At 41.6% G+C, this 27,116-nt stretch overlaps 1 protein-coding gene across 2 annotated transcripts; it reads right to left on the bottom strand.

Moving 5' to 3' along the window:
* Positions 1-27,116, bottom strand: LOC101163439 (PHD finger protein 1). Of its 2 annotated transcripts, XM_023964298.1 has the most exons (16): positions 24,951-27,116; positions 24,694-24,844; positions 22,595-22,673; positions 22,430-22,511; positions 22,187-22,273; positions 19,019-19,113; positions 18,630-18,778; positions 17,868-17,963; positions 14,447-14,515; positions 13,995-14,118; positions 12,514-12,581; positions 11,949-12,080; positions 9,077-9,155; positions 7,924-8,039; positions 7,644-7,730; positions 1-5,914 (listed from the first exon to the last, which is right to left on the bottom strand). In XM_023964298.1, the coding sequence occupies exons 3-16, from the start codon at positions 22,670-22,672 to the stop codon at positions 5,572-5,574; spliced, it is 1,605 nt and encodes a 534-aa protein (XP_023820066.1). In that variant the 5' UTR covers position 22,673; positions 24,694-24,844; positions 24,951-27,116; the 3' UTR covers positions 1-5,571. The 2 variants fall into 2 exon arrangements, with proteins under 2 accessions (XP_023820066.1, XP_023820065.1); XM_023964297.1 differs by lacking the exons at positions 24,694-24,844; positions 24,951-27,116 and adding an exon at positions 23,125-23,511.

Here is a 27,116-nt window from a genome sequence, read left to right as displayed (position 1 = left end):
CACAGTTTGAATACATTTATTTTTCAAAGAAAAATGTGAGTAAATCAGAAACATTTCCATTAAACGTCAAAAACTCAACTTATTAGATTAAATTAAAGAAAAAAAGGTGAAACGTCTTTTTATTATTTTTTTCGTTACATAGGTGTATCAATGCAGAACATACGTGTACAAACAGAATTTCTCCCCAAAAATACATCAAGCTATTTTGTGAAAAGGAAAATATGACCTAGATGTTGTCGTCTTTCTTACTTTCTTTCCTTCTATGCCTATTTAAGCTAACATGGTTGAGCTCCAGCAACAGCACAGCCGAGAACAAGTACGTGACAGGCATGGACACACCAGAGAAAACACACAAATACATTCATCAGCATCACCTGGAAGGTTCACCACACCCATCTGAGAAAACCACAGTCAACAAGCTACTGAGGAGGAGGAAGAGGAGGAGTGCAGAAAAACAAGGAGTTTTGCATGTGCTGTTCATCCTCACATTTCAATGTACAAGTTGGGTCACTTTACAGACAAAAACTTTCGTATAAAATATAAACTCTGAAGTTTGCACAGTATTTCAGCTTCATGGGAAATGAAACTCCTTTTTCCACAAACACTAACAGTCAGTTTGTGACTCATGCATACATTCTGGATGCCTTACAAACAGTTTGAGAGATCAAAACTTACACCATGCTACTGCTTGAAGCTGGTTTGGTCGCGGTCTAAAATATGGACACAAGTTTATTTTGAAGACTGGAATGTAAACATCGTTTAGACTGAAGATTGGTCCTTTTTTTGTTTCGACTGGATACAAATCTGGATCTGGTTCAATCTAACTGCTCTGTGACTGTCGGCTGAACATCAATCATGGATACATTGGCACTGGATAGATCCTACATTTCCCAAAACACCGCTTTGGTTTTTCATTTCTTCTGTTGAGTTGCACGGTTTGGTACAACACATTTTCCCAGAAGCCGCAATCATTCAACAACAGTTCTTCACGTTCTATCCATTGACTCCATGGTTGTGTCCGAATTCCTTCACTGGTCACTACATAGTGCACTATGTTGTGTGTTTGCCATGTTGTGTCTTAATCTACAATTCCAAAATCCAGCACCCAAGAAATTTCCCAGAAGTCTCTTCGAAAAAACAAGTGTGCATCAATGCTCACTATAGATTGGCAAATATAGACCACAATGCATTGCGTTTGAACAATGTTGGCGAAAAAATTGTATTTAAATGTATTATTTTGATAAACCATCAACGTGTTTATCTTCAGAACTCCGGGGATTCATGAATGGTCGTTGCAATTAGATTTTTACTTTGTGAAAATGATGACGTCATATTCGCCGTTTAAAAACAAAAACAAAAAGTAATGAGCATGGTGTCGAATTGCTTTTAAAATCCAGGGGACAAGATAGTCCCACTGTATACAGTTTTTTAGTAGTTAGGGCTTAGGGCGGAAATTTGAACATAGCCTATACGAGAACTGGACTGAGTGAGTGTGATGTCATCCAAAGAAAATCGTTTACTTCGGGCTCCAACCGAACAAAGCCAATTCAGTCGCCATTTTTTACGAAATAGCCGTGTTAGAGCCAAACGTTGTAAACAGTGATTGGTCCAAGTCGGTCTGAATTATAGTTACTATGGCAACCTCTCTCACCAATCAGGAGTGAGGTTGTTGGAAGCTCACACCCCTACTACTTGAAAGTGGATCACACAAGGTCTTCTGATTGGTCAGTAAACTGCTTGAATAACTTGCACTGCAGAAAAAATATCAAGAAAACAAGGGGATTATCCAGAACATGTTAAACATCGAGTATGTGCTCAACTACTGCTGTGATGTGCCAGCTTCCAGAAACCAAATTTTAACATTATTTGGTCAACAACTTTGTGACAAATTGAGATGACATCTGTCCCTTTCCCTTCTTAGGAAATTCTGTCTAAGTTTCACAAACTCCAGAGCGGTCATTCAACTCGCGTAAGGACACTGTGAATCCCTGCAGATCTTTGGAAAACGTCACTGTGATTGTTGCTCAAAAGTTCTCGACTTGTTGATCTAAAATCCTAAAAACAAAACAAAAAAAATGAAACTTGTGGTGAGTTTCAACTTGAGGCCTTTTCAAAGTGGACATTTTGCCCCTGGTTCTGTTCTCAGGCTTAGAACAGTTGGCCTGCTTCCAGAAGCGTGTTAAGCACTGTTTCCCTAGACCCAAGACAGAATGATTGAGCTGAGTAACATGACTGACCATGACGTCAATCATGTGACAATAGATCACAATCTGACTGGTTGACAAATGATCAATGAGACAGACCGAGACACAAAAGGAAAACAAAGGTTTCTACTAGAGTGGCGTATCAGTTGGATGTGATTAAACCGCAAAACACAAATAGTTGTGACATTGGCAACTTGCAATGCAGCTGGGAGAAGGACCAAACAGTGCCACCTACAGGCACGAGCGGAAAGAGGAACATTTTGAGTACGGCCAGGGCTCAAAATATCCAGTACAGATGTGCTGAAAGGAGTTGCACTGAATCAGCAACACACAATAATGGCACAAACTCAAAGTCAATCTTTTTTCAAGAAACCGTTATGTGAATAATGGACACAAAAATAAGTTTCTCACATCTCGAAGAGTCAAAGTTTCCTAAAACTGCAAATAAACTGATATTAAAAACACACAAAAAAAAGATAAAATCCAGGTAGGCTAATTGATGCAAGCTCCAGGTACATTTTACTTGGCTGTTTTACATAATTTCTGTCAGTTTTCTCTCTCAAACTGCTCACAAGCTGTTGCAGCTCAGCCAAACCCCACTTTAAAAAGACTTGAGTCACCTGATTGGTCGATTTAATGCAATTGACCAATCAGCCGTGATAGAACTCATTTAGGCACTGTGCAACCATGTTAAATGAATAAGCAAAAATAAAGATATTCTATTGTAGCAATATATTCATTATACACTTCTATCTACAAAACAAAAGCCATCCGTGGCTCCTATTACTAAGACAACCTAAATGTGCAACAAAATAGAACAAATAAATAACCTTAGTGTACAACTTCATATTAATATACACTAATGGGAAAACATAAAACCTCCGGATAATTTGTGGCTTGTGGAACCAAAGTCATAACCTTTTTAGAAAGATGAAAGAAGAGCACTTTTCTTTCTGTCGTGCTTTTTTTGTGTTAGGTTTTTCTGACGGAACAGCTGTAACCCCCCACCCCCCTCCATGTGCCGCAAAAGTCTGCGTAGGTCTACTAATGTCACCACAGAATCTGGTCTTTGGCTACGTCCGAATACCCTCACTACTTCATCATGTGACCCCTAATGTATGGTGCAGATCTATCCAGTGCTCTAGATTTTAACGTGATTCGGACACATGCCATTTGCGGAAGTAAAAACCTAAAAATGTGAACATTTTATGAGAAATATTTATGGTTCCACTCTGTTCTCATGATGAAAACTTGTATGATTTATAAAAAAAATAAACATATTCTTATTTTTTTATGACAAATCGTTCAAACGCAATGCTTTGTGCACGAATCAAGTGGCATAAATCATTGACTGTATATGAGAACTGGACTGAGTCTTCCTCCCAGAAGTGCCAGCGTGTTTCATAAATCTCCTGGACCCCTAGAAAACCATTTTTGCTCTGATGCCTTTTTTTTTTTTACGTCTTCTTGATAATCTTCGTTTATTTCATAATATTTGTTCTGTAGTTCAAGTTATTCAAGTTCTAAAATGACCAATCAGATACCTCAATAGAAGTCGGTGGTGCCTGTAGGACCTCACAACCAACGTTCAAACTGTTTGACAGACAAGTGGTAGGGGTGTGGCCTTCCACCAAGTTCACTCCTGATTGGTGAGAGTGATTGCCATAGAAACATTGATTCGGACCAATCGCTGCTTACAGTCGTCATCTGGCTCCAACATGGCAACGTCCGTATTGCGGAAAAAATGGTGACTAAATTGGCTTCATTTCGCTGGAGCCGGAAGTAAACCATTTTTTGTGGCTGACATCACAATCACTCGATCCAGTTCTCAGCAGTGGTGGCCTGTCAGGGCCTTCAAGCCCTTCTCTGAAAGGCTTGAAAATATCTGAATCATGTGTTAATTATATTTTGTCCATGCATACTCATTTAATCATTCTAAATGTTCTGTCCATTCCCTTTTGTTGTGTTTATGATGGTTATGCTGCTTCCAGACAGACGTGTTTTCACATTGGAGAATTTCACCAATCGCATTTCATCTGTCCTTTGTTGCCAGGCACGGTCAGAGCTAAAGAGGCCTTCACGATGAGTTCTAAAGGTCCTGTGATGCAAAATCAATTTCGGCCGTTTATTTCGTTCAACCAATCAGAGCACTTTTTGATCTGTCTCAGTTAAAAACAGAGCTGACTGTAATGTCCTCCATGGATGATTTAGCAGGAAGATCTCCCACTGATCTCCTTGACTTCCTTCATCTGAAAAATCGGAGTGAATCATGAAGCAGCCGTGCAAATTTGTTTTCGGCTCTAAAGCTGGCTCTAGTTGCATAATTAGACTTGTTTACTGTTTTTGTTTAGTTAGTTTATTTAGAGGATTTTATTGTGGCTACAAAAATGTTCAATCTGCACTGCAAAGCTGGTTTCTGCATCGTAAAATGGTTCATGAATGGCTGAGCGATTCAGACGTAGCACTACTGAAGGAAGGCCCAGGTGTGTAATGCACGGTCCGCCACTGGTTCTCAGATACAGTCAATAGCAGCGATGCACACTAGGTTTTCACGGAGACTTCTAGGAAATTTCCAGGGCACTGAACTTTGTAGTTGAAGACACCTTGAAAAAATGGTGAATGTCCTGCAGTCCTCTAAGTAGTGAGTGAATTCGGACAAAGCATTAATCAGATTGTATAGTCAAAAGGAGACAAGATGCAAAATTTGTCACAGACTACAAAATTTCCCATTTTCAAATAAGGAGTATAGACAGAAAAAAAAAAAGAAATGCAGCCCCCTCCCACAATGTTGTGCAGACACGTCTGCATGTGCTTTACCACAAAACTGCCATCAAATCTCTGGCATATTTTGTAACATTTCTCCCGTGATGCAGCTTAACCGAATATAAAGAAGAGAAAGTTCTACAGTGAGCTGTAAATGAAGTTCATTGAAGTTTTTTTTTTTTTTTTTGATTGCAATAGTCATGACGCCTTTATATGAAATCCATTGCCAATTTTGGCAACAGCTGAAAAAACTATTCCCCATAAAGCTGCTTTAAAGCTGAACTTTAATAACTAAAGCTGGTTCATGACTATCAAATATGCAGGAGCGTTTGTATAAATTTTCACCCCCAAAACAAACCATCGGGAGGTCCAAACAGTTTCCTCATAAATGTCAAATAAGATAAATGCAAAGGCATATTCCAAAGTTAACAGTACAAATATCAGAGAAACACCAGCAAAGAGGGACATTTAGTTGGACCAGTGATAGGAACAATAATGTAGAGGTGTTTCGTGAGAGAAACCTGGATCTGTAACGGGTTTGTATGTTTGGGTTTGTACACCGCGGTCCTGTGGCAAAGCCAAAACCCTCGCCGTGTGTTCCGTTTCAGTACAAACTCATGTTCTCCCATTCCACCAGGTACTGTACCTTCCCATCTGGTGTGATGCGTTTTGCCAAGATCCTCACCGCCTCCCCCCCTCCCCAGCTTCTGCCAACAGTCCCATCCCCTCCATCCAGTCCCATCCCAACTCCACCTCCTCCTGCTCCTCCCGCACCAGCCTGACAAGGAGGCGGGTCCCGTAAAATGAGGGGCTCCAGAGGCTTCTGCCCCGGCTGGTGTTGGTGGCTGTGGTAGTGCTGCTGCTGCTGGTGGTGGTGGTGGTGGTTGCCATCGGAGTTGAGGGGGTAGGACAAACAGGAGGGGGGTAAACGGCAGTTGTCCTCCAAACTGGAAGGAGAAACAAAGAAGGGCATGAAACCTATGCATCATTGTCTCAAGAGGAACCAACCAATTCACATGGCTTTATCCAAACAGGTAACCTTCATTAAATACAACTATTTGTAATGTTGGGCTCAGTGTTGAGCTGCAGAGCCTTTCATTCATCCTATAGATTACCGTATGTCCTATTGCAAGGCATGTTCCAAAGAAGACATACCCTAAACCAGTGGTCCCCAACCTTTTTTTAGGCCATGGTCTAGATTAATGTAAGACAATGTTTTTTTTTTTTATAGCTTCCAGTTTCCCTTAACTGTTGAGACTAGTTTATCTTCATCCTTTCTAAAATATATGCATCTGCTTTAAACTTTATTTGTTCACTAGATTCTATGTAGGAACCATTAAAATGTGATCTACATTTTCATTTAAACCATATCTGCCAAAGTGGAAGCAAAAAAATCAGACACCAACTTCAGCCTTGTCTGACTTTTGAGGTGCAACAGATAAATTTAACAACAAAAAAAGTCAGTAAAACTGGTATTTTCTAAAAATATTCATACACAAACAGCTGCTAACAAGCAGCATCCAAAAAAACACTCCAAAAATGTTTGTTTTCTGTTAACTTTGATAGCTTGAGGGTTTTGACCTGTGTCAGGAAATGACTTGGGTGTGGAAGAGAGAATCCTGTGGTTTTTCCAAAATAAAACTTCCTTCAGAATAAGGTTGTAGATAAACCAACTTTTTCATGGACCGGAACTGGTCCGTGGCCAGGAGATTGCGAACCACATGCCCTAAACCATACCCTATAGAATTTCCTGAGGACTACCCAAAACCAAACCCAAAACTTATGATCCACTCTAAAAATACTGAACTGAACAATAAACCGCATCCTAATGAGCATTCAAAAGTGGACCACAAGCTCTGCCTTATGAAGCAGCCTCCCAATCCTCCAATTCACGATCCATCCTCCTCCTTGTTTTCTTACATTTTGACTGATGGAACACACATGATCCCCGGTAATCAGCTGCAAGTACAGCAGGGATAGCAGGGAAACAAGTAGAAAGGACAGTCCTTTGTGTTACTGTTCCAAACCAAATCTGTGGCTTTACTCTACTCTACATCTTACATTAAGCAGCACCCAAATCCTTTTCCAAAACTATCCTACACCAGAACCTTAAGCTCCACCCAGAACCTATCTCTCAGTAAAATGCAGTCTAAACCGGGAGCGGGCAAATTACACTCAAAGGGTCAAATGGAGCTCATTAACTGTTTGATTCAAACTAGAATTGCCCTTCTTCTCTTCACCAGTGGTCTTCCACCCTGATGTTCAAGATCGACACTGCTTCATTTCCAAACATCCATCCCCCATCTGTTTTTTAAGTACATGGATCAGGTGCTTTCAGTCAAAACCTTAAATGAGCAGGGAGAGCTGGAAAACAAGCAGACTGGTAGATCTGTGGAGAACCAGGGTTCAGCGCCCTTTTTCTGCTCTGTTCCGTGCTCAATACCTAATACCACGGTTTACATAGACCAGGTTATGCTGTTGGCTTTGGCTGGATTGGGAAAAGAACAGAAGAAATGTGTTTGCAGGTTTGATTGCAAAGCAACAAACACAGTGATGCCATGAGGATAAGGAAAGGCTTTTCAAAGCTCTGATGAAAACTCCATAGCTTTGGCCACGTTTCATGGCTGTCCTCTCATTCAACGGAATGTTAACCAGGGGAACAGTATTGAAGATAACCTGTTGTAGTGATGGAAGTTGGTGGGAAGTGCAGTATTTCCACTGTAAGCGGTGTGGTACAGAGCGTACATCCGCTTCGGAGAAGGGCTGTGGACAAAAAACACCAAAGATGGCTGCAGTCCAACAGCTTTCATCTATAGCAAACTCCAAAAATGACAGGATTTACTCAACTTTCAGGTTTGTTTTGTTGTTTTTATTGTTTTTACTGACTACAAAAAAATGTCCAAGGCATGACGTGAAAAAAAAAAAAACAGACAGGAAACATCCTGGCAGCCCTTACCTTCCGTTGAGGTCTTCCTCTGATATCCTGGAGTTGTAAAGGTTGGCCCCTCCCATGTAGCCATGGCAACATGGCAGTAGCTCAATGGAGTTGGCAGGAACAGGAGGTGGACAGGCCTGAACGCAGGGGAGACGGACATCATCAAACATGAGCATCCAGTGCCTCTTTTACATTAAAATGGTTCTGGAAATGTTTAAAGAAAAAGTCAGAGAGGCCACATTTTTAAAAACTTCATGGATCACCTCCACGGCCTGTGAGGCAGGTCTTTGCCAACCAAGGCAAAAACATTGTGGGATCATCCTTCATCATCTGGATGGAAGCCACCTAAAGACTCTCATCACTGTGCTGTGACGCCCCGCACCACTCTGAGCCCTTTTACTCTCCTCTAGCACCACTGTTAGGAAGGAAGAATATCATTCGGCAGCTTCCAGGGACGTTGGGGCTTTTTAATGCGTTCTGTCAGAGCGGAGCTGTCAGGGTGCCAGCACCACCTGGCCAAACTGTAATTGACTGCAAAGTGAGCTTGGACATGATCCCAGGCATATCAGCATTTCTACCAGTCTCTGTTTCCTCCCTGGCCTCAACCGGCTCCCCCAAGACGGGCGGAGATTAGCATCAATCAGAGGGAACAACGGGCCTGGATGTGCTATTGTTCCAGGATTACTGAGCGTGCACACACACGGATCAAGAGCGATGTGTAGGAGGAACATCACAGTTAAGGCTGCAGAGTAAAAATAGTAAGCAGCACATGTGATGCTGCTTGTTTCCGTGTGATCTGCGGGGAATTGATGATAATGATAAATGTGGTGCTGAGCTGCAGCTGTTGACGCCATCCATGAGTGGGTTTCAAAAAGATTGGATTGGAATTTTTTACATTTTCAGGGCACAAAGCAGACGACACCTCATCGCTCACTTTTAATCTGAAGCAGGCTTTTAACGTAACGCACAAAAGGAGAGAAGAAATGAAGCGAGCTCAGCAGCTACTGTGAAGACAGACAGCCGCAGCTTGACTGCAAAACGAATCTTCATCGCCTCGTCTGAATGACTGACAGGTTATTTGGGTCACAGAGAGCTGTTTATTCGGCTGCATTTATGAAAACTGGGGGGCTCAGAGGCTGAGACCTGCCCCATTTCCACAAACAGAGGCTCTGACCTGCGTCTCCATCACGCGACGCTTTGATTTACGAGACTCCGGCCCCCCCACTCTTCTTTGGCAGGGTAGTGACAATGGGCTGTGAGCAAGAAACACATAAATTAGTATGCAGGCATCCATGAATCCTTGTGTTTAGTCCATTACTTTGAAGGTCGGTTGATAAATGCAAAACACCAGAAAACCTGAGCTGTTTCTCAGGATTTGACAACACAAGGCCACATTTTTCTTTGTCTTTTAAAGTCATACCTTTGAAGAAGTTTTATGAAACAAAGACGAGTTCTGCTGCATGAAAACAACTATTAGACCATGTAGAAGAATTCCTATTAACTACCTGTTTGAGTATGAGGTCAAATCCGGATCAGCTTAAAGTGAATAAAAAACTGAAAGTAAATTTGAAAAAAAAGAGAACATTTCAAATTAGTTTTCAACTCAAAAGTTCAGTGCAGGTGGGAAGCTGTTGGCTGTCTGGCAGTGGAAAGAATACTTCATGGATCTCCTCAATCCCACTGACATGCCTTCTCTTCAGGAAGCAGAGGCTGAGGACTTTGGGGTGGGGCTGTCCATCACCCAAAGCTGATGTCACTGAGGTGGCCAATGAGTTCCTCGGTGGCATGGCAGGGAGTGGATGAGGTCCGCCCTCAAGTCTCTGAATTCTGCGGGAGTGTCTTGGCTGACACGTCTCTGCAGCATCACGTGGCAGTCGGGAACTGTACCACTGGACTGGCAGACAGGGGTGGTGGTTCCCCTTTTCAACTACGGGGGAATCACACTCCTCAGCCTCCCAGGGAAAGTCAATGGCAGGGTGCTGGAGAGGAGAGTCTGTCTGATAGTCGAACCTCAGATCCAGGAACAACTGTGCGGTTTCCGTCCTGGTCGTGGAACAGTGGACCAGCTCTACACCCACTTCAGGGAGCTGGAGGGTTCGAGGGAGTTCGCACACCCTGCCCACGTGTGTTTGTGGATTTGGAGAAGGCGTTCATCCGCCTCCATCCGTATCCTGTGGAGGGTGCTCTGAGAGTATGGGGTCTGGGGAACCTTATTGAGGGCCATCCGGTCTCTGAATAATTGGAGCAAGAGCACGGTTTGCATACCAGTTCAACACAAGCGGCTAAAAGGAACTTCCTCTGTAGGGTGGCAGGGCGTTCCCTTAGAGAAAGGGTCCCTACTGCTCTGGTTTAACGTCATTCATAGACGGATGTTTCGATCCAGAAAAAGCTTTGGAGCTCAAACAGGACCGACCGGCTGCTCCGTGGACGCCGGGTGCAAAGCGCAGACGCCTCTGCGCTCCGCCCTCGCTCTGTGGGCTCCTTGCCTCTCCCTTCCTATCTTCGCGAGGGGGGCGCCGGAAAGGAGCGCTTTGTGCTTGTCCAGACACTGCGCGGTCTGGGCGCAGCTGCCCTTGGACGGAGCGAACCGTGTCTCTGAGCAGAGCAGCCGGACTCATAGTTTTGTGTTTGAGGGGAGGATGCTTTGTTACGTGTGGGAGACTTCGGACTGCGATCTGTAGGTGAACGAGCAGCCGAATTCAGGAGAACCATGTCTCCCGTCTCCAAGCAGAGCTCAGGCCTCCAGCCCACACAGCGGGTTTGGGGCAGTGTGTGAGCTTTTCAAAGCAGAAGTGTAGCTCAGTCCTTAGAAAACCGTTCAAACAATCACGTGGATTTGTGTTTCCAGTTGTGTCCCGACAAAATAAAGGCCGATGTTATTCCAACATGTTTACGTGCAGCCAAGATGCTGATTGCGGCATTTCCCGCATGGATTTTATGTTCATCCAGGCTAAATGTTGTTGTTAGCGCATGTTAGCATTCTCGTAACCATACGTCCAGCTTCGTTCTGCCACTAAGAAAGCACTGACCACACAGATTAAAAATAAAATGATGAGTGAACAGGTGCTTCATAATACCTATTACATTAACAAAAGCACGTTTAGAAGATCGTCTTGTATATATATATATATATATATATACTGCTACATACTGTATATGCATGTGGCAGCTCAGCCTGTTTACAGCGGGACTCGTTTAGTCTTCCGGTATTTTAAACAGAACTGCGCATGTGCGAATGATTTATTCCAACCAAAAGTGCTGCGAATGTAAACGTTTGTTCTGATCGGAAAATGATTTTCTGGGTCCATGTACACAGTTAAATTCTAATCCGACCATTGATCTGACTACGATGTTTTGCACATGTAACCATGGCTAATGTCTCTCAGCTGGCCTGGGAACGTCTCGGGGTCCCTCCCAGAGGAGCTGGAGGAAGTGGCATGAGGGAAGTCTGGGCATCTTTGGTTAGACTACTGCCCCCGCGAACCGGTCCCGGATAAGTGGAAGAAGATGGACGGATTTAAACTTGAAAGTACACATTGTGAACTTGAAGGAAATATTGAAAACTGGAACGCCTGTGTCTTCCCTCCTCTAATGTGGCGAACAGTGGTAATAATGCCCTCTTGAAAGTTTGGTACCCAACATTTTTTATATGCTTGATTGATTTTGAGTTTAAAACTGTTCTCAAATTAACCATGTTGTTATTTAATCACTTAAGCCGATCCTAATCTATATTTGAGTCAGCAGGATTCTGTGAAAACAGGAGCCCAAATCAGGGCAGGGTTTTTCTTTTTTTGCATCTCCAAGAAACATCCCGTTGTGGAGTCAGAGTTCCTCACAGCCAAAAAGAAAGACTCACTTTTAGTTATTTGACTCAAGCCAAAAATTGATTGCTATTGCCAGACATTGATCACATTTTTGAACAGAATTTGCCAACTGACCTCATGAACAGTGTTTATAATTATGATGATGTCAGCAGTTTCAAAAATACATTTTAGACGTCCGCGGGGCTCACCCTGCTCCAAATGAGACGGGCTGGATTTACCAACCTTTTCCGATGCGTGATACTGACAGGCGGGTCTGTAATGAGGGGCGACGTATCCGATGTCAGCGGAGGTGGGGCTCGGACCTGCAGCCCGAAAAGACACTTTTTCTTCTTGATCTCTTTTCCAGAGACAAACCTAGACGACAGGGCATTAGGTTGCATCATCGCATTAGGTTGCATCATCGCAAGTGTCCTTTTTTCAATAACCCCTCTTTAAAAACTAATAGTGATTCTTCTGCAATGTAACACAAAGTAGGTGCTGCCCTGATGAGAGGCGCACAAACACTTCAAGGTAGAGACTATAATTAACTGGAGCACAATTAAAGCAGATGTTTAAAGCCTGGAGAAATATGTTGTTTTTATTGACTACAAAATACACATTTTAATGAAAATCGACTTACAGCAATCACTTTACGGGTTTTATTGGTGTATTACCAACAACTTGTGTTTGCTACTAAAACAGAAAGTGGCTCATTTGAACTATTTCTGCTCCATTTCTCCCTTATTTGAACCTACATGTCTAAAACAGAACCTAGCAGGTATTTCTCTCTCCATTTGATACAACCTACCTGTCCTTGTGGGAGTTGAGAGCGTTAAGCAGATTGTGGAAACGGTCCTGTCTTGGTGTGTCAGACAGCTGAAAAACAGAAAAGGATTAAAATGCCTGCAGATCTTTTTTTATAATGATGATATGTATCAACGATTTGGACAATTTGATGAGTTACTGAAAAAGGAGAGATAACTCGACTCATCTGAATTTTTTTTAAATGGTTTCTGAATGACGGAACCAAAAGTGGCAATCACAAAAAAATCTGGCCTCCAAGAAAATTAATTTATCACTAGCTATTACCAAGAGATGTTAGAAAGTTTATTCTTAAAAAAGCCTGTTTCAAGCTAAAGACTGATTTAAATAATTAAATGTAAGAGAAAGAAAAAGTTAAAGAAAAAATGCTAAAAGATCTAAATGAAACAAAATAAAATCCATTTGTAAAGGGTAAAAAATAAAGGTATGACACAAAAACAGATCAAACTAAAATGAGAGATAACATCTGAACCAATTATATATTTATATTATACCAGGGCGCAGATATATAACGAATGTTGTTATTTACTATGATGAAAACAAACATTTCTAAACAAAAATCTTAAACTAGAAACTAGAAAATCAAAGGCTGCAAAAAAAAGATAAGTATTGTTTGATAAAACCGAAACTTCAAGATCAAAAAGTAAAATAAAACGTTTAAAATGACTCTTTTTTGAATGGCTAGAATGAATTCTTAGCTAATTTAATGTGTTCCAAAGAGGAAGAGAAATGCATGTCCTACTTTAGATTGGTTTAGTTGGAAATTCTTTTTTATAAAAATCACAAACTTAAATTAATTGTAAATAAATATATACATGTATATATATATTATGATCTTTAAGACCAAAAAGCTGAATAAGAAACTTCAAAAAGCTCTTTTCGGGTTGTTTTATGTGTGAATTACGTTTGCAAGTAGAAGCGAACTCCAGTTTTTATCTCTGAAAAAAATATTGAGAAGGTTTTAAAATTTTAAAATAATTACATTTACCTAAGAAATTGTGATTTGGTTTAAAAAAAATGGATTATTTTTGATCAGGTTACAATGTCGCATTGATGTTTATTACTGTTAAATTTTTAATTTGATAAGTCTAATAATAAAAGTTAAAAAATAAAAAATAAAATAAAGACTCTTATACCAAAGCTTGCTCATAACACAATAACGATTTTTTTTAAAGTGATTTGATCTTAAATATCTAAACAAGTAAAGACTTGCTGACATTTATTTTTTTATTTAAGTATGATAAACAGCTGGAATTACATATCAGCCTTATGTGCACGCACGCCACTGACCTAGATCAGAAGAAAACTGACGCCTCCTACGTTAATTCTGGCTTAAAGCTCACACGGAGGTCAAACTTTAAATTTTACATTAATGCTACTAAAGAGGCTTTGAATCTGGCACACAAAAAGGCCTGGCAGCATTTCACATCATTTCATCATGGTGCTTAAACAGGGAAACGTCAATACCGCGCCGAGAAGCAACGAGTCCCAATTCTCATTGGTGAAGGACAGGATCTCGTGGTCAAAATCAAAGTATTTCCTCTTGCAGCACAGTGAGAGATGGTAGAGCACTAAATGAGCCAAATCCACCCTGCATTTCAGACAAACATGGCAACAAACGCACAGTTAATACCATTTATTTTCAGAATATTTCTTAAGTTAATCAAGTAGAAGATGTAGTACTAAAACACAAGTCACTGTTTATTTGTTTGTGTAATAGAAATCACTATTAGTTTCCAGTGAGGTGTCTGCTATTCTACATGGCATCTCATTTTATAAAAACAACATACGGTATATTATCCAAATGTATATATACAGTACAGACCAAAAGAATGAAAATTGCAAACGATTCACATGGTAAATAAAGAGCAAATAGGTTTACGGCTCATTTACTGTAAACATGAAAGTGCTGCCATTACCAGGTCATGGGAAGTCTTTGGATCGTCTCTGGTCCCTTCGTACATACTGAACACTGGAACTGATAAAACCTGTGCACAAATGTGGAAAAAAAAAATTCAATCATTCTTTATAGAATTGGAAAAGAGCATTTAAGGAAGGAAATATACTTTAAAAAGTAGTCTGGGGAACCGTGTATCAACACCAAGACAGGTTCTAAACAAAGTCTAACACTGAGTTTTTTACAAGACAAAAGTAGTCAAGACAGGTGCTTAGAGTTTTGGGATACTGGATATCCCTGCATATTTATCCATAATTTACATCATTCAATGTTTAAAGAAACACCAAAAAAAACACCTGGACAGGTAAAAAGTAAAGTCTGTGAAGGCAGGACTGAAACAGAAAATCTTTATCTTGTTTGGAGGGGTTGAGAGCAGAAAGCCAGTCTAAAAATAACAGGACAGGGCTATCTGCATATTTAGTTGTTTAAGCAAACAAACATATGACAAATACCCCCAACCAGTTGTCAAGCATGGTGGTGGAGAGGTAATAATTTGGGTTTTTTTTTTGTCAGGACTTGAAAACGCTGAAGTTTCTATTTTAACATTTAAAAGGGACATGTTGGTGTGTCCATTTGAAAGCTTAAGTTTAAATGAAAGGAGGTCATAAAAATGGGTTTTGCGGACGATTTAAATATAACTTTAAGTAACCATTTACACTTGTTTTTGTCCATCTGTCACATAACTTTAAAAATCTATTTTCAAATGGAACTCAACTGGAAATGAAATGTACATCACGACAAACATGTTGCTTTGATAGAGTTGGAAGTCTGAAGCATTGGTCACATGCACCAGTGCGAGGGTTGACCTGTGCTGCGGCTTTTGGGGTTTCCGCATCGGTGGAGGGACGCAGAGGAGCGGCTGCATCTTAAAGGGAGCGCAGGTTGAGGCTCGTACCGCAACTTCATGGGACGTCACAAAAATGGAATGTACCATTGTTGTGCGTGTGGTAAGAGGCAACATCCCTCTCTCTTCTTCCCTCCTTTCCTTTTTCGTCCGGTCCAACCAAAACTTTTTACAAATATAATGAAGATGAATAAAGTTTGGCCCAAATTACAAAAGGGGTTAATTCAAATACACAACCTAGTGTGTCAAAAGATTCATAACCCCATGATGTAACAGTAAAATATGTCTAACACAAGAGGCTCTCAGCTCTCATCTGTTGGGCAGGACAAGTTAAAAAAATGTAAATTAAATTAAAAAATAGAGTTTCAATAGTGTCTCTAATTAATCAGGATGCCGTTTCTATGAGAACATATAATAAATGACTAACTCACTTTGAGTTGACCTGGCAAACTTCTGGTAAACCCAGATCAAATTATGTCTAAACTTTGGCCCATCAAAAGCAAATCACAGCTGGTGATATTAGTCCAGAGTGAGAGTTTAAATTACTTTTGCTTACCTTCAACTGTCCTAAAAGATAGGAATTTTTACATGTGCTCTCATGTAATCTACAAACCTCATGTGACGACTTTTTGATGTGAACACCAGATTTACCATCAGTTTTTTCTCCTGCACAACAACAGCTGGGTTAAAGGCGAAGCAGCGGAGGTGTGGTCACCTGGTGACTGCTAAAAGCATAAACAAGTTCCTCCTCAAACCAGGTCTTTGAAGGGACTGTGGTTTAAAAATGTGATGCTTCCATTTTCCAGACTTTTCATTGAACCCTCATGTTTTAAAATGTGCTGCTACTCCAACAAGGAAAAGGGGATTCTGGGCATTTCCCCGGGTCTTTTGTCTCAATTTTTGATCCCATAAATCAAGCTGAGGTGGAGGTAAACAGAGGCTTTTGTGGTTTTCAGCACATTAACATTCCGCTCAGAGTGACCCTGAAGCTCAGCTCACACCACAACACTGTTTACGTCTGTCGTTTTATTTGCATGAAGGTCACCGGGAAAGATGAAGAGCACACTCGGTGAGATGGCAACACATGCTTACTATTCCAAGTGTGAGCTGGCTCCTCACTCTTCCTCACTCTCTCGGACTGTCAATCTAAAATGTAATCCCTCCTTTTCTTCTTCCCCTTTACACAGCTTGGGCAGCAACACGGTGTTGGGCGTTAAACTCGCTCAGCCAGCACAGATAGTTAAAGACAATAATGACTTGATGGATGGATGCGTTTTATTATGTGCGCGGGATGCAGCTCATCTTGTATCCAGCCATCATGCCATGATCCCCCCACAGAGAGCTAATAGACCCTCCCCGGTTCCTGTCTTTTTCTCAGAGGAAGGAGACGAGCGGCACGAGTCACTGAGAACATCAACCTGCGCGCTAATTATCTCATCCTGAGCTAATTAAGAAAACTCCCTGACAGGCTGAGCTGTCATGCCGACAATACAATCTCAATTGTGTTCAGACCAAACCAAAACTCAGTTAATTCATCAGATATATCTGAGTTCTCGAGCTTTTTACCTGACTCTGCATCAAATTTGATGACTTTTTTTTTCTCGCTTTTATTTGCATTTTTAGGAGTTCTAGAGGGATACCTGGAACCGGACAGAGTGTGCAGGTCAGCAAGGCCAATTTTCATGCTTTCAAGTATTCTTCTTTTGACATTCACATAACATTTAGCATTAAATCTAAAGCACTTGTTTTGCATTGCCTTGGTCTTTAGTCAATTTATAGTTTAAAAAGGAGATTTGGACAATGTTTGCAGTCATTTTAAGGGTTTAAGAGTTATTTATTTTTGTTTCGCTTAGATTATTTAAATTAATTAGTAACTTTTTTTTAGCTTTTACCGCTTTTTTCTGTCTGTCGTTTCAGCTAATACAGCCGGCAGCTTTTTATTTTTATCATCTGACAGTTGTTTTAGCATTTAAAGCATCCAATTTAACATCCGTTGTGGCATTTGTAGTTTTAGTTGAGAATAATTCAGTTTCTTTTCAATTCTCTGACACTTTCTTCACCTGATTTGAAGACGTTTGATGTAAATTTAGCAGCTGCAGCCTTTGAATTAGTGTTTTAAGAAAAGTTGTTCATTATTTTTACCCATCAGGCTTTGCACTTTTAGAACCAATTAACATATTTTAGATGGTTTTTAAGTTCTGAAAACTTCATTCAGTTCCTTTCAACACTTTGCATTTCATGTATAAATTGCAACATTTCTGTCTATATATCTGTATCTCTCTATATACATATATATTAGTATTTGTCTTAATTCTTTTCAGCTGAAACAGATTTTTAAAAACTCTGCGTTTTCTTCTGAGTTTCTTTTGACCAGAGTTTTATGAAATGATGTGATAGTTTGCCTAAGATCTGCTCTAAAGGTCCCACAGCAATGTAGTAAATACTTAGATTAAACTTAAAAGACACAAAGTAAACTTCAGGATTAATGTAAATGTACATATTCAACGCTGCACCAGCCTGAAAACCCTCAGGACCTCACCTGTCCCCGTACAGCAGCGGCTTGGTTAGGCACTGTGTGCACGCCTCATGGAACCACTGACCACAGCTGCCACACTGCACCATTTTCAGGTTCCACCTGCAGAGATGTGAAGCAGCACGTCAAACAACGATGAGTAAAAGCATTAAAGACCCACAACAATCATCTTGTGATCTATTGCAGAAGCATTCCCGTAATACCGTTTTTAACCAAAATCAAAAAACGGTTGTTTTCAAGGACATTGTTTCTGCAGATCGCAGAGTAGTTCATTAGAAAAATTTGCCTCAAAGTTGCCCTTCCTGTCACCCAACCGAGCTATCGGTTTACATTCTTCCGCTGGCTTACAGCCCCCCACATCCCTGACCTAACATTACAGCTGCATCCAGCTGTACAGTTTAGAGCCAGATGCCGGCTCGGAAAAGGAAAACAAAGACGTACATGGATCTACTTGTCTGCAAGTGGAGGCATCAGAATGGAGCGGAGCAGGGAGCTTGTGACCCGCCCAGCGTATTTTCTACATCACAAATGCAATTTTTTCAAACGGTATTTTAATGTCTACTCCTAATTCACAACTATTTGCATAAAATAATACTCAGAAATGCAGCTTTAAGCTGAATTTTCTTTATACTTGTCCTGCATCATAAGAAATATGGAACTAGAACATGTTAAAAAAACAAAAAAAAAAACAATGTGATTTTAATCGGAGTGGGTCGGATAAAGACAGACAAAGTGCTGGGCTGCTGAGGCATTTGCAGGGTCACTCACTCTCCGGGTCCGGCACAATAGCAGTAACACTGCTGCTGGTTGGTCAGATGCTGCGGGTCCCAGTCCAGAGACGACAGCTGGTACGGGAGCCGCAGCTTCATGAACTGCATGAGCCGGGCGAAGCGTCCACGCTTGAGGGCCCCGCCTCTCTGCCAACACAGGACACAGCTGATTTATTGTGGGTCAGCTTTGATGGAAGCAGACCGACAACTAAACAAATTACTTCAAAATAACTGAAGCACAAGGGATGGCCAACACTGAAGTGTGATTCTCTGAGCTGCAGGGGCAGTTTATGGGCTTCATTGCTGTCTAAAATGACCGAATGACCATTATCACCCTGATTTCTCCCATGTTACATTGCCAGTTATTCCTGTGATTGGCCACCTGACCTTGGTTGCGACTGCAAAGACACACTGCCGACATATCCAAGAATCGCTGTCAGCTTCCGGCTCGATGGTTGGCGTGTGGCACTCCAGATGATAACCTGTAACGTCAAGAGGAGGCAGAGCCTTCATTTCGGTTAGACAGTCAACCAGGAGGAGGATAATGACAGATCTGCTGTTTGTGCTTTGACAGCAGGTTTTAGAAAACACACAACTCTACCATTTGCACACGGAAAATGGCGGAAAGATTTGCCTTTTCTCCTCCAAAGCAGAGACTGTGTTCACCTGACAGATCCGTGATCAGAGGATGGAAACATTTGTTTCCATTTTCCCGCCTGCGCATCCCGCTGCTGAGTGTTTTTAAAACTTCCTTCCACCTGCACTTCAGAAATGTCGTTTTATCTTAGCGGTTTAATGGCCCGTCACTCAAAGATGTGTTTTACTCGGCTTGTGTGTGACCTTCACCGTGCAGAACAATGCCTATGCGGAGACGAGCACATTCACAGCTCCTTTTATTTCACTTTCCCACTCAATTCCTACAACCTGATGAGCACATTTGCAGCTGGCTGAGGTTTCGCCTTCAACAAAAATATTTAGAGTTTTTGTTTTCAGAACATTAATGATGCAAGGACACCAACCACACTGGAATCATTACTGACAGATTACACAAACCACATTTCCTTTTTTTTATCCAAAATTTATTCAAATTGTTGTGAATCAGGAGCAGACAAAAAAAAAAACGTTTCAAAAAGATCTAATTTCTAATGTAAATATATGCTGGGTGGGTGGGCCACATCATATATATATTGTGTATATATATACACAATGTACACAATGTACACAATATATATATATATATATATATATATAGTTTGTTTTGTATTTTTACAGTAAATAAACTGGAAAAGAAAAAAAAGAAAAAGAAAATGGAAAAGAAAACCAGGTAATATTATTGTAAACAGAAGCACATTAGAATTACTGTACTGTTGGAACATTTATATTAACTACTGCCAGCTGGATGCTAGGAATTACTTTACAGTTGTACTACTGTAAAATAAAATTCATGGTAAATCTGTGTGCTGTGATTCATTTTACTGTTTTGTCCCCTTTCAGGGTCACGGGGCTGCTGGAGCCTATCCTGGCCACTAATGAGTGAAGGGCAGCTGACAGACAGGTTGCCAGTCTGTCGCAGAACCACAGTCACACAACCATGCACACTCACATTCACACCTGAGGACAATTTAGAGTAACCAATGAACCAAGTTTTTGGATGGTGGGAGGCGTCCACAGAGAAACCCCACGTGTGCACGGGGAGAACATGCAAACTCCAAACAGAAAGGTCCCCCCATTGGTGTTCTGGTTCAGGGGATTTGAACCTGGGGCCTTCTTGCTGTAAGGGAAGAGCGCTAACCACTGTGCCACCGTGCAGCCCTACTTATTTATATTAGTGCCAGTAAGTTACTGTAAAACTTGCTGCACCTCCTTTACAGTGTGGGAAACGTTTGCGGGGGGGGGGGGGGCAGCATCACATAGATAGTCTCCCATGAAATAAGACATACAGACAAAACATTCACATCTCAGAAATATCAAATGCACTCACAGCTGCCTGGTGTAAATGTCTTTTAGGATGAAGAACATTTCTATTGTCCTCCAACAGCCAAAAACACACTTACTTACAGCATCTCTTAAATAAAGAATAATACTCCTAAGCAGCATAGAAGGGACATCAATTTCAGGCAACAGAGCCTGCTGGGGGGCTACTGACCCTCCAAAGGCCTGCTTTATTTACCTCAATACAAGACAACCTGGAATTAGGGGCTCCAAATCCTAATAAGGTCACGGTGGGACAAAACGTGATGTTCAGCACAACTGAAAACCTAAAGATTGACTTTTACACCACATTTATTACAAATATACAACATTTAAGAAAGTTATTTATCTACTTCAAAGATAAGAAAACGACGTTGAAGCAAAATATGCATATATATGATTATTATATATACATATATAAAAAAAATTCCATAACTTTTATTTAACAAGGGGATTCCCATTGATATTTAAAACCTGTGTACCTGGACAAGAATCAACAAAAAATACAATGAATGTGAATATACACAACAACTGTTGCCTAAAATACCTAATTCATACTGTAGCTTTTTATTAAAGGCAACATTAGAACATTAAGAGACTTTATTTCATCGTAATATTGATTTTGTAAAAGAAAAATTCATATTTTGGCAAAACAATTTTTAAAGAAATCATGTGACAATAGTTGTCATAAATCTAAAAATGCACTAAAAGACTATCAGCTTCACAGCAGAAAGTGAGCTTCAGAGCCTTAAAGTGGTTTAACTCCTGGTTCAACACTTTATGCTGCTGTCCGTTTTCTGAGCAGGAAGGCACATTTTCTAAAATTTTGGATTTTTTGATTCTACTTGACCGATGATTCGAACCCACGGTACCCGATCTCAGGGTGGACACACTCCCAGCAGACCGTTGAGCTGGTCACTTAAGTTAAAAGCTACAGTTTTCAATGCAAAGTTCACATAAAAAAAGCCAAATGTTGAGTTTTATTTGAAAAAGTTGTGAATTTCATGATAATTGAATAAGATTGTTCAGGTTTGTACCAATAGTGTGTGTGCACCAGCAATTAAAAACTCTGCTAAGCATAACACAGACTATGAAACTGTCATGTTTTAGAGGCAAGTTTTTTTGTTTACTTTATTGTTTTTATTTAAAAGTAGATTTTATGCTTCCAAAGAGAAACAGCTTTCTGCTTTTTTATGCTTCATTTGCAGAAAACAGTTACCTCTTTAGAAGTCCCGCCTCAAGATGCTTAGAAAGAGATGATTGACAGATCCAGATCAGATCAGTCTAATAGTTTCTTAAATAATGTCTACCCTTTTTTTTTTACAGAAAATTGTTGTCAACTTAATTTATTTGGAAATAATTAGTTCTTAATCTTCATGTTCTCCAGTTGCTCCGATATTTCGTTTTGACCCTTCAAATCTAGAGTCTGATAGAAATGGAAAGAACCAAAGATCTGTCATTGATTCTTGAACATTTTTAACTGATCGGATTCAGAATGTTAAAGCTTTTCTGCATCACCCTCTGTGACTAACCCTCAAGGTCACTGCGAGAACCCATGAGAGTTGAGGAGGAACTTTTCCTTACCGTGGCGGCATTTAAGACAATTTATGAGCGGTTCTTTGAGAGGCGGGGCATCACAAACGCAGCAAACTTCTTCCCCTCCGGCAGCGACTGAAGCAAACAGAGAAAGAGAGACGTCAGCTAACAGCTGTCCAAGACTTTTGCTATAGAAGCTCCTCTGATCTCTGTGCGAACGCCAAAGACTCTTAAATTCATTTTCTGATAGAAGAAACAAAACAACAAAAACAGAAAAGAAGTTCTCCTTACAGGAGTGGATGTCCTTCCTGAGCACCCAGAACTCAGAGTTGTCCTCAAACCTCACCAGACAGCACTGCTTGACTCCATCCACCTGAGAGCAAGAGAGCAGGTTATCAGGGTGGCGGAAACTCTTCCAAATGTTCCTCCCACACCCTCCCCCCTCCAAACACCTACTCTTTTCACGTTTCCGAGGTACAGGAGTCCATCACTCCATCGTGCCAACACATCATCTCCCTCACTGACTCCCCCCATCCTGAGGAGAGACACAGAGGAGAAGGAGAGCAGGGCTCATGTGCAATTGAGATCTGATTTATTTGCTGACAGCGAAGGAGGGGGATTTATGGCCCCCGCTGAGGCTTTATTGCAAGAAAAAAAAAGTGGGAGGGGGCAAAAAAAATCCTCCTCTTTTAATGGATGAGCATGGCGACAGGCTGTATCCGCCACAGTGAGAGATGAGAGTACACAAGCAGAGAGCAAGACAAATGATCAGTGCAAACATCAAACACACACATGGAGACGGAAAACACTGCATGATGGCTGCTGCAACACCATCTGACTCAACTCCAACTAAACTTGCGTGAAACGACTCTGCAGGCGTGATCTCTGCTCACTGAGCATCTGTTCCAGTGCATGCACTCAATTACAGGCGGATGACAGGGATGCGGAGCCCGCAGGCGGCGCGCGCCTCGCGGCCGCTCAGGTACCTGTCCGCGCGAACTCCTTCCCGTCGGGGGTCACAAAGATTCCTGCAGGCGCATCCACCGAGGCTCCCCACCGCGCTGCCCAATTACAGCCCGCACCGCCGCGCCGCGTGCGTGTTCGCCAAAAGTGGAGGGCGTGCGTGCATGCTCCCGTCTGTGCGGCGCCGGTGTGCTTGTCAGTCAAGTCTTCAGCAAGCAGGAGGAGGGGGAGGAGGAGGAGGAGGAGGAGGAGGAGTGCGCCGACAGTCCGTCCGTCTCTCAGTCTAGTTTGTCCGTCCTCCTCGGTGCCGTTTCGTCATGTTCCGTCGCTGTTGCCCACCCCCTTCCCACCCCCCTACCCCTGATGCTGAAGGCGTGCTTGTCAGAGCTGCGCCAGAGACGCCATAACCGCACGCGCAACGCCGACTTGTTGTGACGCAGACATAAAACACGAGGATAAAGGGGGGGGGGGGGTGTTGACAGGGGTAAGGAGGTAGGAAGGCGGGGGGGGGGGTCGATACTGTCTGTGAGATTGACCCCCAATCAGGGAGACACTGTGGGAATGTGGTGGCGCGCGCGCAACGATAGCGACCAATTAGGGAGGCAATTAGAGAGTTTAGGCGCCTCATTAAGTGACACGTGACTACTTCAAACAACCTTAATGAAGAATGAAGGATTATGGCTAGAAAAGCAGACCAATAAAAATATTATTAGTAGCATTGGTAATGAAATAATCAGAGTTTTCACCTGGACAGGTGTTTGTCATCAGCTTCCTTTGTCGCATATTTTGGGCTGAAAATCCTATTTACGGCGCCAAGATGACTCAACCAGTCGAAACCTGCACGGGGCAAACCCGCACTTGACCCAAAACGACCCAGATTAGACTCAAAATAGAAGTGATCCTTCATCATCCGTCTATAATTCGAATTTATAATCCTAAATAGAAATCACAGAACATAATTTCAGTCGAATCACAGACACATTTCAGCAATAAAACGGAGTTTTATTGCTGAAATACTGGAATAATATTCCATAAAGCAAATAAACGGTTTTCTAATAATCTTGTTGAAATTATGTCAATTGCTTCAAATCTAATACAAGTAAAAAAAAATGATTGTGTTGTATTCACTTTCTGCTCCTCCCCTTTTTAATGCTTTTCTATTTTGAAGCAAAAATAGTCTGTAACTCTCATTTATATGCATACTTTAATTAAAGAGTCAATTGTTTAAACAGGAACAATTCAAATGTTTAAAACTAATTTTTAGGAAAGATACATTTCAGGTTAGGAGGCTTTTTCATCATTTAGTGTATCTATCTGTGTTTTGGCTTCCTCCTTGTTTGTGTCTCACACTTGACTCCCACCAGTCAGACGTGTTATCTCTGCTTCAAAATGGCCCCTGGCAGATTAAAGGCAGATTTCCCACGTGAGACCACCGGGGGGCGTTGTACTACCAGCTGCTGCTGCATCACAGGACAGCTTTGACAGAAGCTCCGGAGAGCAACCAGTAAACCCAAACTGGAAAGTCCTTGAGTTTTTCCCTTTTCTCTGTAGCACCAGTCTGCATTCAATCCTGGAACGTGGAATGTTTTTACCTCACTTTTCCAAAACTCCAATCCTTTTCACTGAAGAATTGGACCGTTCGTCTGCTCTGTTTTGATATCAACTCCTGCTGTGAGGAGCCAGGAAATCAGAGTTCTTCATCATTTCAAACATCCTGATTACTTTGGAGTCGCTGTGCGGAACCTGGGGATTACCAAAGAATGGAGCCTTTTAGTTGCAGCAACATTTTTTAAATGTGTTTGTGTAATTCTCCAGATTTACCAATCAAGGCTGGATTATTCTAGATCACCTGGCATTTTGGGATTTCCGAGTGTGAACCTCGCAGAGCTCTTTTCTCAGATGACTTTCTTCTCCTCTACTTTTCTTAGCTCAAAGTCCTTGTTCCTGGTATTTCCTGGACCAGGAAGGAAGGAAGTATCCAGGAACCAGCTGTGAGTTTGTGTTTGATAAGTCAACACTAGTTCATTTCACCCTGAGTTTAAAGCTCTTGTTTGGCATCTTATCAATTGTTTTTCTTCTTACCAAGTTGCATTGTTTTTTTATTAACATGTCATTTTCCTGCTGTGGTTTAATTGTTGATTTCTGTTCTTGCATCTTTTTGTGAAAGTCCCAGTAAAGTGCCACAATACTACATTTATCCAATATTCGATAGGATCTGTACTCATGTTACCGATGTAAGGGATTTATATATACATTTCTTGTTGTTTTCTACTTGGCATATTTCCACTTTAATTGGCTGGGACCAGATCAACAAATTTGAATTCACCCTGTGGTTAAATAATACCAAATAAAATCCTTGAATGCTTGAATTCCAGATTAATGTATTGTCATTTATTTCACTCATAGTATTTGCAGAGGAATACACAGGTGAGACCAGATGTTTTTCCTCACTAATATGACAGTGCAAAAGAAAATATAGCAATAAAATAGAATAAAATAGCAATCAACTAAAATAAAATGTCAAAAAAATAGAAACCAGCATTCAATCCTTAAAGTTAGTATCTGCATTTAGCAGCAGTATATATTGTGTCTTTGGGTGGTGCAGAGGGTGGGGGTAGTTTATTGGGTCTGATTGCGGTGTGGAGTTTGTGAGAGCATGTATGCAGGAGGAGGACAGTCTATGTAGCAGTCTCACTGCTTGTGAAAAGAAGATTTTACTATCCCGCTGGATCTGCTGCTGATACTCTTGAACCTTTTCCCAGATGGCATAAGGAAGAACACCCCATGACAGAGAAGCGGAGGGTCCCTAATGAGGAAGCTTACTCTGCGTATGGTGGTATGGGCTCCAACAATCTCGCTGACCGGTTGTTGGTCCTGAACCTTGCAGCTGCCAAACCAGCATGTAAGGCTCTGTGTCAACACGTTTTCATTGGTGCCGTTGTAGAAGGTGATGAGGCGAGGTGTTGGAATTCCTGCCTTCTTGAGTCTCTGGAGGGGATGGAGGCTTTTGTGCTTTTCTGGTGGTCATTTTGGAGTTGGAGGAGTGGAGTTGGAGTGAGATGCACCCCCAGGAACTTCTCCACAGCAACACCATTTATGGTCGGATGTGTGTTGTGGTAATTGCCAGATGCCCTGAAGTCGATCACCATTGATCTGGAGATTATGTCATTCACACCACACTGCTAGCTGCCCCACCTCCATTCTGTAAGCAGACTCATCATTGTCGTTTATGAGACCAATTACTGTTGTGCCGTCCGTAAATTTGACAATGTGGTTGGTGCTGTACCTAGCTGTGCAGTCATGCGTGAGCAGACTGAACAGCAGTGGGCTCAGGACACACCCTTGTGGTGTGCCTGTGCTCGATGACATGGGCCTTGATGTGTGTGTTGATCTTGACTGTCTGCAGCCCGTCTGTCAGTAAACTCAGCATCCAATTGCAGATTGCCTTCAGCTTCTCCACCAGTTGCTGTGGAATGATGGTGTTAAAAGCCGAGCTGAAGTCGATGAAGAGGACTCTAGCATAGGTGTTTTTCCTCTCCAGATGTGACAGGATCAGGTGGAGAGCAGTGGAGATGGCATCTTCAGTAAATCTATTTACTGAAGATGCAAGTTGTAAAGGGTCCATATTTATTGGAAGACTCTTCTTGATGTGCTTCAGAACCAAGCGCACAAGACATTTGGTCACAATGGGTGTGAAGGCCACGGGGCAAAATACGTTTGGATCAGACATCTTTGGGACTGGAGTAATGACAGCAGTTTAAAGACAGGTGGGTATAAATTCCTGTCTGAGTGATGTGTTAAAGATCTCGCTGAATAAATCTTTCAATTGCTCCATGCAGTCTTTCAGAGCCTGTCCAGGGATGTTGTCCGGGCCAGCCGCTTTGCGGTTGATGGCTGTAATGCTGTGTTGCTGGATCACAGCAGCAGCATCTGTGCCTGGATGGTGCTGTAAACATCAAACCATGCGTAGAAGTTGTTCAGTTCCTCTGGTAACCCTTGTGCTATCCTTGGCACT

The sequence above is a fragment of the Oryzias latipes genome, chromosome 16 (assembly GCF_002234675.1).
Source record: "Oryzias latipes chromosome 16, ASM223467v1".
Lineage (NCBI taxonomy): Eukaryota > Metazoa > Chordata > Actinopteri > Beloniformes > Adrianichthyidae > Oryzias > Oryzias latipes.
This window is presented reverse-complemented; position numbering and strand designations above follow the sequence as displayed.